Source organism: Ursus americanus, chromosome 31 (genome assembly GCF_024610735.1).
Source record: "Ursus americanus isolate L20-20 chromosome 31, mUrsAme1.1.p, whole genome shotgun sequence".
Lineage (NCBI taxonomy): Eukaryota > Metazoa > Chordata > Mammalia > Carnivora > Ursidae > Ursus > Ursus americanus.
The window spans coordinates 20,091,190-20,104,366 of record NC_142157.1 but is presented as its reverse complement, the minus strand read 5'-3'; the positions used below and the strand labels follow the sequence as shown (position 1 = coordinate 20,104,366).

Genomic DNA, 13,177 nt, shown 5'->3' with positions numbered 1-13,177 from the left:
GTTTGTTGCAGACTTGGTTCTGGTGATGAGCAAAGCTGCTGGTTGGCGCCACTACTTGGATTACTACTCACTTGGGGCACTGTGGTCATGAATTCCATCTGTCAAGATCTGTGTGTTGGTTGTTACAAGCTACCCCGCCTTCACCGTCACGGTCAAATTCCCAGTGGTTGAACCCCATAGTTTCCTCTGCAGTTCTCACGGGGCAAGACCAGAGTAGGGGCTCTCATGAAGTAATCTGCTGTGCTAGAGGGGTGGTGGTGCTGATTGTCCCCTTGTGTTCTCTTTTCTTTTTGGAGGAGCTGGGGGTTCAGAGAAAACCTTTCCATGTGGTGTTGCTCCTGTTTGGGAGGGGACAAAGTCGTCAGTATGCAGTTGCTTCTCTTACCCTTCTAATGCAGTGGTGCAGGGATGTTTCAGTGTTGTCCCTGTATGCTAGGTTTTTCTCAGTGATGACTTGTTCATGAGTAGTTCTTGTTCTTCTGGGGGCTGTAACGTCAGTAATGACCTGTGTCACCATCTTGGTGATGCCACTGCCTCTCAAATTTATATAGAGTTACCGAGAACCTAAATTTATTTTCTTTGGGATATATATGGAAATATAAGTTAACTCAGGCTCATCAAGATCTCATAATTATGTTTGGATTGTGAAATTTCATTAATGAGTACATGTTAATAATAGTAGTCATTACTATACTTTATTGATTAGGTTAGGCTTACCCAGATATCTTCATATCTTAAGGTCAACTGATCAGTAATCGTAGTTATATTGGCAAAATTCCTTTGCCGTGTAACATAACCTAATGAAGTTAGAACAGTAGGGGTTGGAGACCATGAGGGCTGTGTTATAATTCTGCTTACTATAGTTTAATCTCTGGTCCCCATGATTTCTCTCATGTGCAAAATGCATTCACCTTCTCCAGTCATTTTCAAGGATCTCACTCCATTATAGTCACAATAAAAAGCCTAAATGCTCATTAAATGTAGTCTCTTTGGAAGTCTAGAAATCATTGTCTAAATTATCTAATCAGGTTTAGATGTGGTATATTTCCTGGGCACAATTCCTTCTATCTGTTGACCTGTGAAGTTAAAGATAGAAGTTTTTTTTTTTTTATTTAAGATTTTATTTATGCATTTGATAGAGACAGAGTGTGCACACAAGCAGGGGGAGTGGCAAGAAGAGGGAGAGGGAGAGGGAGAAGCAGGCTCCCTTCTGAGCAGAGAGCCCGACGTGGGGCTCCATCCCAGGACTCTGGGATCATGACCTGAGCCGAAGGCAGACACTCAACCGACTGAGCCACCCAGTCGTCCCAAAGATAGAAGTTATCTGCCTCCAACATTCTTAACATACAATCATGAGACAGGCATCAGGATAACAACTGACATTTTAAATTAAAAAGGGGAGAGAAAATGGAAGGTTAAGAAAAAAAAAAGTCACTGGTTCAAAGCAGTTTTGAAATTCAGCTGGGAAAACTTTAGCTGGAGTTCTTTGATTAGGTTGCAGTATCTGGATTCTTACTTCTGCTGTCTAGACTCTTGGTTCCACCCTCTGAGTCACTCTTCCTTTTGCATGAAAAGTGGCGTGCATTTTCTTAGCAACAACTAGAACCCCTCCACTACTAATATGCAACTGTCTTCCTGTTTTTAGCTACTTCCTATTTTCTTTTTTTAGCTCTCTTCCTCTTTCTACCATTCCAACAATAAATCAGTGTTACCAATACTTACAATCTGTTGATCATTCCAGCACTCCAGTGTCCCTCATCTTTTCATATATTCACTTCCCTTCTTATGCAGTTTAAATTCCATGGCCTAATATTGGAATGATTGCCTTACATTGCCCTTCAACTGCCTTGCTGTCCTCTGATAGTCCCTAAAGCTCTAACTGATTAACTGGGACTCTCAGCCCCCTCAGCTGCACAGCTGAATGTGGCTGAGGAAGAAAACAAAGCAGTGGCATCTGTCCTCACTGTACACACTGTACATTGATGATCGCTGCCCTACTTTTCTTCTTGTACTTCCCAGGAATCTCATTGTATTTCTCCACTCCATTCCCTTACCCACTTACCTCAGCAAATAGCGTATTTTTCTCCTGTCTTCTCCAACATTCATATTCTACATTCCTGTCCCTAGCCTCAGCTGATGATCTTATATCCTATTTCCTTGAGAAAACAGGAATAACCAGAAAAGGACTTTTAAAAGCTCCAACACCCCTTCAACCCACTTGTAAACTCTCTCTTTTCTCCTTTATCCTGGATAAACTGTCCGTGCTCCTAAGAATGGTCACGCCTTTCTCCTGTAAAGTAGAACCCACCTGCGTGCCTGCTCAACATTGCTGCAGTGATTTCCCTCTCTACCATGTCTTTGCTATTAGCATAAAAACATGTTTTTATTTCTCACATCTTAAAGTTTTTTTTTCTCTTGATCCTACTTCTTCCTCAATGATCACATTTTTCCTCTTTCCTTCAGAATGTATATATACACCTCAAAAGAATTAATTATATTTACTGCCTTTAGCCTTACTCTTCAGAATTTTTTTTTTAACTCACTTCGGTCAGGGCCTTGCTGTCACTGTCAGGCAGACACTGTTCTCATCAGAGTCACCGGTGATCTAGATCCAGTGGTTTCTTCTCAATCTTCATCGGACCTGTCAACAGCATTTGACACCAATACTTTAATAGTTACTTGACTTGATCTCCGTGACACTAGCAACCTCTCTTGATCTTCCCCTTATTTTTATGCCTTATTCTTGCCACTTTGGTGATTTTCTGACTTATAGTTCCAGCCTGAACTTTTCACCTGAACTATAGACTAATTAATATATCCTGCTGTCTATTACATGATCACTTGAATACCTAATAGGAATCTCAAATATGGCATGTCCAAAATTGAGGTCCTGTTTCCTCCCTCTCCCCCAAAATCTGCTTCTTTACAGTCTTCTCCATTTCATAAATGGCATTTCCATTGTTTCAAATGCTCAGGTCAAAGACTTTGAGATCCTACTGATTCATCTCTTTTTCTCACACTCCGTAACTGATGTCAGTTAATTCTATCATGTCTGCCTTTAAAATATAACCAGAATGCCTCATTTTTATCTCACTGCTGCCACCCTGGTCCAGACCATTATCATTTCCTATCTGAATTTTTGAAATATGCTTTTCTTTTCTTGCTGATGTCACCCACTTTCGTCTTTTCTCAGTACAGTAGCCATGGGGATGAGATTAAGTCAGAATTTGTCACTCTTCTCCTTAAAACATCCCAGTTGTTTCCAATATCTCAAAATTAAACCCCCCACAATCAGAGTGACTGCTCTGATTTCATGTATTCCTCTCCCTCACTAACTCTTCTGGAGATACCGTGGTCTCTGATATTTCTGGGATATGAGAGGCATGCTCTTGCCTCAATGCTCTTTTCCTTTCTGTTACTCTGTGTTGTCTTTACCTGCATGGTCACATGCCTTGCTTCCTCACCTGCCTCCTTCAGGAGTTCACCTGGTTGCCACCTTTTCTGACCCCTCCCTTGATCCCCATCTATGAATTTTCAAGCCTTCTCTGTAATGCTCTATTTCTTTCTTTGCCTTATTATCATTAAATGTATTACATATAATTTACTAATTTCTTTTGTTTTTTCACTGTCTCCCCTAATGTCCCTACCCTTCTCACTCACATCATTTAAACTCCATGAGGACAGGGTTTTTTGCTTTTTGTTTTTTTTCCTGTTTTCTTTCCCCCGTTTTACTTTGCTATGGTCTTAGGAGACCCTGTGCCCATGCCAAACGTACAGCATGTACTCAGTACATGTTTGCCAAATGAATGAAGAGTGAATGATTGAATGAATACATGTTAGTCATTCTGTTGTCATAATTGCCTCTTTGCTTATAAATTTCCCACTAGATTCTAAGCTCCTTATTGGTGAGTACTATCTATATAATACTTATATATTTTATATGTATATACACAATATTTAATATTAATATTTCATGGATGCTGGCAGAATAGGTGAGACTCCTGGGTTAGAGACAAAAGGACATAATATTAATGGTATAACACACAGTGTAAGTGTCAAGATTGTCCTAGTTCCTCTTAGTCCACGAGTCCCAGGAGCAGGCACACAGGGGCCCAGGTAGATGTACATATGAAATGGCTTTTGCATCACAGCTAAGAAAGCCTGAATTTATGGAACCCAAATTTTTTTATAGTGGGATTCAAGCATATGACCTATGTTTTTATAGGTCATTATATTATACGAGGTAATAATTGGCTCTCTGTTATAGATGGAGTCACTACCTCTATTTTTCATGAGTGTTTGCTACTTAAATATCTTTAAAAGGATGGTCTGGAACAAAGGGACAGTTAATGACTGAGTTTATAAGACATGAAGAAACATGAGAGACCCATGGAGAATTGTGTCCCAACAGTGCCTTTGTTGGTCATATTACAGGAGACCCTTAAAACCATATGTAGAATAATGTAATTAATCATTTTTATTTCAAATGCAATAATTTTGAATGCCAAATGTTATTTATGCATTGGAGCTCTTCTAAAAGATCTCATTACTTCTATTTATTTATATAGACATCTTTTTTATTTCATGGTACTTTTGTACATATTTCTTGACTGTTTTATGTTTTAAATAACTAATGAATATTAACTATTGATGAAGTCTACAGGTCAGTTATTTTAACATTATTATAACTCCAAACATATAACCATTTGAATGCATGAAAAAGCCTGAAACTTGAAGAAATACTATTAGTAGAGATCATGTTCTAAAATAGTATATATGGTATTAATGCGTTTGAAGTTTATAATAACCTCTGCTTAATCAAATAAGTACAACCCCAATGAACTTAAGACAGTGTACTAGAATACTCAATTAACTTTTGTCCTCCTTCACGCAACTTTCAGGAGGGTCATAAAATCTAGTGAGAAAAAAAAAACTTAAACAAGGAGAGTTAATCCAGTGGACTTATTATAAACATGCCTCAGAGATATTGCGGGTTCAGTTCCAGACCACTGCAGCAAAGCAAGGATCGCAATAAAGCAAATCAATTCTTTGGTTTTCCAGTGCATATAAAAGTTATGTTTCCACCATACTGCAGGCTGTTAAGTGTGCAGTGGCATTATGTCTAAAATAACAATGTACATACCTTAATTAAAAAAAAATTTATTGCTAAAAAATGCCATCCTCTAAGCTTTCAAGGAGTCATAATTGTTTTGCTGGTGGAAGTTCTTGTCTCTATGTTGATGGCTGCTGACTGATCAGGGTGGTGGTTGCTGGAGGTTGGAGTAGTTATGTCAATTTGTTAAAAGAAGGCAACAACGAAATTTGCCACATCAGTTGACTCTTCCTTTCATGAACAGTTCTCTGTAGCGTGTGATGCTGTTCGATAGCATCTTACCTACAGTATGACCTCTTTCAGAATTGGAGTCAGTCCTCTCCAACCGTGCTGCTGCTTTATCAACTAAGTTTATGTAATATTCTGAATCCTGTGTTGTCATTTCAACAATCTTCACAGATTCTTCCCCGGGAGTAGGAGGTTACAGTTCCAGAAACTACTTTGCGCATCCATAAGAAACGACTCCTTATCTGTTCAAGTTTTTTTTTTTCCTTTTTTTTTCTTTTTCCTTTTAAAACCATCATTTTTGGCATTAATGCTTTTTTTTTTAAATTTCAAGTTTTTATTTAAATTCTAGTTAATAACATGCAGTGCAATATTGGTTTCAGGAGTAGAATTCAGTGATTTATCACTTACGTTTTAACACCGAGTGCTCATCACAAGTGCCCCCTTTAAAACCCATCCCCCATTTAGCCCATCCTCCACCATCTCCCCTCCAGCAACCCTCAGTTCTCTGTAGTTAAGAGTCTCTTACAGTGTGCTTCTCTCTTTTTCCCCCCTTCCCCTATGTTCATCTGCTTTATTTCTTAAATTCCACGTATGAGTGAAATCAGATGGTATTGGTCTTTCTCTGAATGACTTATTTCATCCAAGTGTTATCATGAGATCACAGCAATTTAGCCCCATCTTCAGGCTCTACCTCTAGTTCTAGTTCTCTTGCTGTTTCCACTCCGGCTGCAGTTACTTCCTCCACTCAAGTCTTGAGCCCCTCAAAGTCATCCCTGGGGGTTAGAATCAACTTCTTCCAAATTCCTGTTTATGTTGATATTTTGACCTCTTCTCATGAGTCATGAATGTTCTTAATGGCATCTAGCATGGTCAGGCCTTTCCAGAAGGCTTTCAACTGACTTTGCCCAGATCCACCAGAGGAATCACTGACTGTGGCAGCTATAGCTTTATGAAATGTATTTCTGAAATAATAAACCTTGAAAGTCGAAAAGACTGCTTGATCCATGGGCTGCAGAATGGGTGTTGTATTAGCAAGCATAAAAACAACATTCATCCCACTGTACAGCTCCGTCAGAGCTCCTGGGTGACCAGGTGCATTGTTAGTGAGCAGTCATATTTTGAAAGGAATCTTTTTTTTTTTTCTTTCTCTGAGCAGTAGGTTCAACAGTGGGTTTAAAATACTCAGGAAACCATGTCATAAATAGATGTACAGTCATCCGGGCTTTGTAGTTCTATTTATAGAGCACAGGCAGAGGAAATTTAGCATGATTCTTAAGGGCCCTAGGGTTTTCAGAATGGTGAGTGAGCACTGGCTTCAAGTTCAAGTCACCAGCTATGTTAGCCCCTAACAAGAGAGTCAGTTTGCCTTTGAAGCTCTGAAGCCAGGCATTGACTTCTCTCTAGCTATGAAAGTCCTAGATGGCATCTTCTTCCACTCTAAGGCTGTTTCATCTGCATTGAAAACCCGCTGTTCAGTGTGGCCCCCTTCGTGAATGATCTTAGTTAGATCTGGAGAACTTGTGCAGCTTCTCCGTCAGCACTCGCGGCTTCACCTTGCACCTTCGTGTTATGGACATGACTTCTTTCCTTAAACCTCATGAACCAACCTCTGCTAGCTTCAGACTTTTCTTCTGTAGCTTCCTTACCTCTCTCAGCCTTCATAGAATCGAACAGAGTCGGGACCTTGCTCTGGATGAGGCTTTGTCTTTGTCTTGGGGGAATGTTATGGCTGATTTGATCCTCTGTTCAGACCACTCAGACTTTTCTCTATATTGGCAGTAAACCTGCTTCATTTTCTTAGCATTTATGTGTTCACTGGAGTATCACTTTTAATTTCCTTCAGAAACTTTTCCTTTGCGTTCACAACTTGGTTAACTGTTTGGTTCAATAGACCGAGCTTTTGGCCTATCTCCGCTTTTGACATGCCTTCCTCACTAAGTTTCATCATTTCTAGCTTTTGATTGAAAGTGAGAGACATGTGGCTCTTCGTTTCACTTGAACACTTAAAGGCCATGGTAGGGTTATTAGTGGGCCTACTTCCAGTATTGTTGTATCTCAAGGAATAGAGAGGCTGAAAGAGAGGGAGAGAGCTAGGGGAATGGCCAGTTGGTGGAGCAGTCAGAACACACACAATGTTGATTGATTAAGCTTGCCATCTTGAGAGGACACAGTTTGTGGTTCTTCAAAACACTTCCTATGGTAACATCAAAGATAACTGATTATAGATCACCATAGCAAATATAATAAGTTTGAAATACTGCGAGAATTACCAGAATATGACCAGTATTAAACCAGAATGAGGTGAGCAGATGGAAAAAAATGGAGCTGATGGACTTGTTCAGTGTAGGGTTTGCCATAAGCCTTCAATTTGTTAAAAACAACAATAGCAACAAAACTATTTGTGAAGTGTAATAAAACAAGGTATGCCTTTATTATACAGTTTAAAATCTACTTCTGGAGCATGCCCTATAATTATTCATGTTTAGATTTTATATGATCTTGCATTAAAAACTCATAGCACAGTGCCTGGCGTGTAATAGTTCTAAAATTGTCATTTATCATTATTATTACTTTAACTATAAAAGCAGTATAATTTTTTAAGAGCCCGGGCTTTGACATCAGGTCTGGGTCGGAATTGTGTCAGTAGTAATGAGCACTGAGAAATTACATGTTAACCCTCTTTCACCCTTATCTTTCCCATCTCGAAAATGGGCTCAATAATATGTTCTGTATTTCAAGAGAGTTAGAGACGATGTGACAAATGTAATAAATGGATGTCTTTCACACTGCAGTTAGGTCTTTACCGGTTTAGATCTCTCTGTAAACCACAGTTTGGCCTTCAGCTGGCTTTAGGTTTCTCATTTTCACAATTACCACTTACGTGTTTATCCATTTTCCCCTTTTTCTCCTGAACCTGAGAATCTTTTGCTGATGTGGCTGAAACCAGAGGGAGTTCGGAGTTCAACTACATGATGTATCAGAACATATTTCCTGTGAATTTTTGTTTTGTTTTTCTTTACAGCACGTAACTAACAAATTATTACTTTTTTTTCCGAGCAGTTTTAGAGTCACAGAAAAGTTGAAGAAAAAGTAGAGATTTCCCATATATACCTCCGTTGCCCTATACACACACACACACACACACACACACAACTTCCCAACATCGACATTTCCCAGCGGGGGAAAGAAAGGAGGAATTTGTTACAACTATTGATTCTATGCTGACACATAATAATTACCCAAAGCCCATAATTTATATTAGGGTTCACTCTTGGTGGTGTACATTCCGGGGGTTTGGAAGAGTGTGTGGTAAAATCCATTTGTCAATATGGTATCATGCAGAGTATTTTCATTGCCATAAAGATACTCTTGTGCTCCACCTAGTCAGCCCTTCCCCCACCTCCAACTTCCAACAGCCACTTCCTCCTTTTACTGTCTTCACAGTTTTGCCTTTTCCAGAATATCATACAGTTGAAAGTGTGCAGTATGCAGCCTTTTCAGACTGGCTTCTTTCACTTAGTCATATGCATTTGAGTTTCCTCCATGTCTTTTCATGGCTTGGTAGCTCATTTATTTTTAGTGCTGAGTAATATTCCACTGTCTAGGTGGACCACAGTCTATCTGACCATTCACCTACGGAGGGACATTTTTGTTGCTTCCAAGTTTTGGCAATTAGGAATAAAGCTGCCAAAAAAAAAAAAAAAAACAGGAATAAAGCTGCCGTAAATATCTCTGTACAGGTTTTTGTGTGGATGTAAATTTTTCGGCTCCTTGGGAGGGTACGAAGAAGCACTCTTCTATAAATTTTTAAGTCTTTGCTTGAGATCCAGATCATCAGCTTAGGCATTTTGTACCTTTTATGTTTATTTCTTACACGTGATTCTCTGCAGGGATCGTCTCAAACCATCAAAGAAGTTCTGACAGTGAATCTGATATAAGACCATCTGATTCTGTATTCTTTTCTCCCCTCACAAGGTTCCTTGGCTCTTACATAAATTTATCTTTTTCTGTCTCAGTGAAAAGCTCTTAGCGTGACAGTGATAGTGTAAGGTGATGGACCTGTGTGTCAGTCCACCAAATATCCCCTAGCAACCTTTCCACAGGGGTAGCTACTGTGATAATATTCACATAACTAATAGAGGCAATAAAGGTAATTTTACTGAAAATTAATAAAAGCTGCTATAGGGTCACTGGCTTTTTTACCCATATCCATGGAAATAGATAATTTTTAGAAACTTTATGTCAACAGGCATCCTGTTATGAACTTAATAGCCCCTAGCACAAAGCTTGGTACACAATAAACTTTGAGGTGGTGGTCCCACTGTGATTGTTCTTGCAAATTATATTGTTTCTGATGATGATGATGATAATTGAGAAAGTTGATCGCAAGACTCCAGAAAAGTGAACAATCTTTAAACCTCAATTATTAAAATGTACCAGCATATTAGATTTCTAAGTCAGGAAAAGACATACATAATTTCCAACAGCTGTCCTAATGAAGTATATATTTTAATAAGTTAGCTGGTTAACAGCTAACCAGATTAGTTTCAACTGACTTATTACATCTCTGATCAGCTGAGGTGAGTTTTTAAAATGTGTATAGAAATCTAAATATTTAGGAACCAAGTAGATGAGACTGGCGTATTTGAAGTTTAAGAACATAATCATGTGTTAAAAATTGCTATTTTTGATGGGTCTTATCTAAGAGAGCTAGAAAATTGCCACAAGGGTTTCTGAAATTTTACTATCATTAGAATATTCATTTATTTCTACATCAGTCTCTCCCTGGATAGCAGACAATACATGATAAGGCTCCCTTTCTGGGTAATTATGTGGGATAACTATACCAAAGGAGCAATAACTCCTTTCATTTCTGTATTTGCATAAAAGAACTCCTGGATCCTTTTTTTCTTTTTTAATTTTTGGATTGTCTGAAATAGGAATCAAAATCATTGCTTTCCTAGGGATTGAAATGGCAACTACATACTTTGAAACCCCTGGAATCTGTGTATATTTATGGATTATTTATATATTATGTATTTGTAAACAGAGATGGCTTTTGAAAACATAGTCTTTAATATTCTGAGCATTTATCCCTAACTTGACATAATTATCACTATTTTTCACCCTCAAGCAGCATTTGTCTCTCCACGAATTTGTAAACTTTACTTGAGAAATCTTCATTCTAAATATAACTAATTTGTTGATTTTTCCGATTCCTAATATAATGAAATATAGTTATTCCTTGCTTATTAAAGTTGATGCAACATTTTATTATTTGTGTGCTTTTTTAAAGATTTATTTATTTTAGAGAGGGGGAGGGGCAAAAGTTCAGGGAGAGAGACTATCAAGCAGGCTCCCTGCTGAGCACAGAGCCTGATGCAGGGCTCAATCCCATGACCCTGAGATCATGATGTGAGCCAAATCAGGAGTCTGATGCTTAACCGACCGAGCAACAGTGTCATACATCTGTCGTACAGAGTTAAAAGTGTCACACATTTTCACTGATTTTTGGTCACATTTTTAAGTTACTCTACTGGCCATATCAAGAAACCTCACAGAAAGCAAGTATTTTTTTTGAAATCAGATATTTTATAGAAACTTAAAAAATAATATTTATAATATTTATAAATATTTTTATAATTTATGTTTATAATATCACAACTCACCTCACCTTCCTCCCTGTGTAGGGAAAGCATTTTCAAAATTGAAAATGATTTATCATTAGGTTAAAATTCCCTTGCAATTTTGAATTTTATCATCTTAGTGAGTGACTTATGGCATACTTCTTACCTAGGCTGATTGCTTACTTCCTAAGTCTTTTTACAAGGGAGCATCTATGCAATTATTACTATATCCTTGGATATAAGTAACCAATGACCAAGGATTCCGGTGCAATAATCATCTGTAAGAGCAAGCCTTATTTTGCGTTGGGATATACAGTAACACTGAATGTCCATGCTGAATAAACTCAGATTGTACCTTTTGGGTTTATCTTTTTTCCAATATCATAGCAATTAACAGTTATTGTCAATAGTTGCAGAAAGAATATTACACTTGGAGTGAAAATCTTTGGATCTCAGTCTGTCTGTACAGTTTCCTAGCTACCTGACCTTGGTTAGGTTAATAACTTCCCTGAACTTTCCTTTCTTTATCTGTAAAGCAACTATAATAATAACACTTTCTTCATTGGGCTCTTGTGAAAGTTAGATCTATATAAAGCATTTAATACAGGGTCTATGACATAGGTATCTATTAAGTATTAGCTATAATTCAGCACTAATATTATAACTGCCCAGTCCTGCCCTTTCTCTTCCTCTTTTCTTATGGCTTTGTGGAAATTAACTCTTTCTTATATATTTACCTGAGAAGTGGGTCAAATTATTCTTCCCTGCACAAATTATGCAATGCCTGCCATGCTTTGGGAAATACTAAGCTCTACAAAATTGGTGATGGATGTTATATTAAATAAAATGATCTGGATTTTTCAAATGTTAAGTTTTTTCAGAAGTAGCTACTTCTCATGTTTTAGCATAAAATAATCTGTAGGAATAATTAAGTCTTCCAGATGCTGTCGTAGCAATGGAGAAATAACACGAGTATCCGAATAAATTTGGTAGACCTTAGCAATTCCATAATCAAAATGGATATTAATGCTGCTTCTTGGAAAAAAAATATTTGGTAAAAATTTAATTTCTTAAATTGATAATTCTGCATCATCCATTTCCAGTATGAAAAGCACAACTCTTGTTTGTTTTTGGATCAGATAGGGGCCTTTTTTTCCTCAAGGGAGTCCTTTAATGTACTTAGAGAAGTATAACGAGGTGATTTCAGTGGAGTTCTAGCCTTTCTAAAGCATGTGAGTACTTGGAGAGCCACCCTGAGTCACATTCTGTTCTTCAGTTTCCAAGTGCGACTTTGAAGCAAATAGCTGTGGTTGGTTTGAAGCAATTAGTGGTGACAATTTTGACTGGGTCTGGAACTCCAGAAGTAACCTTTCGGCTGAATTTGAGCAACAGGCTCCACCTTGGGATCATACTCACAACACAGCTCAAGGTAAGAAACGAGGAGAGGCTGTCTGCACCTCCTTCCATTCGCCCTGGGTCAGGTCTGTTAAAGAGAAGCATTTAAAGTAATGTTGATGCAACAAATAGTATGATGGCCGGATGTTGTCATTTATGCTTATGTTGTCGGTATGAAATGACTCCTTTATGGGTGGGGTGGTGGGGAGGGAGAATAGATATGTTTTTGGCTGATTGACTTCACCAACATTATTGTTTTGCATCATTTTAACCTTGAGGTGGGTGCTAGTTTAGTTTTCACAAGAGCCGATTTGACCGACAGTCACTTTTATTGATTTTTATTAAGAGGCAGGTGTGTCAACTCAGTCGGCTAACTTTCAATTTGTATTTGTGTCCCAATAGGGCATTTTATGTTCATTCTGAAGAAAAGCAGAAACTTGTCCCAAGTTGCCAAACTCCAGAGCCCAACTTATAGCCAGGCGGGACCTGGATGCACGCTTTCCTTCTGGTAAATACTGAAAACTGTGGTCGGCTACCCTCGCAGCCCGGTGGTTGCAGACGTGGTCCTGCACTTATCAGACTTGATGATTCGCCCCTGGTTTGGCTTTAAAAATAGGTGTTGCATTAGATTTATACAATTAGCGTTTTACCGTGGAGCACATTATCAGCATTTGTAGTGTTCTTTCTTTAGATGAAAGGGACTCTTTCCCTCCAACAATGGATTATAATTTAATTAACTCTGCCTCCCCTGTTCTGGGTTGAACTCCTTGAGAAAGGCTCCCAGGGTCCTGCGAGCCAGAGTGTGCACCTGAGC

General features: G+C 38.3%; 1 protein-coding gene across 4 annotated transcripts in view; it reads left to right on the top strand.

Moving 5' to 3' along the window:
- LOC123785611 (MAM and LDL-receptor class A domain-containing protein 1) overlaps positions 1-13,177 on the top strand; it is a 660,266-nt gene that overhangs the window by 70,220 nt on the left and 576,869 nt on the right. For all 4 annotated transcript variants that reach the window (XM_087857640.1, XM_087857642.1, XM_087857641.1 and 1 more), the window contains 2 exons: positions 12,245-12,397; positions 12,766-12,871. In XM_087857640.1, the coding sequence (XP_087713766.1) occupies positions 12,245-12,397; positions 12,766-12,871 (259 nt within the window). The remainder of the gene's footprint in view (positions 1-12,244; positions 12,398-12,765; positions 12,872-13,177) is intronic.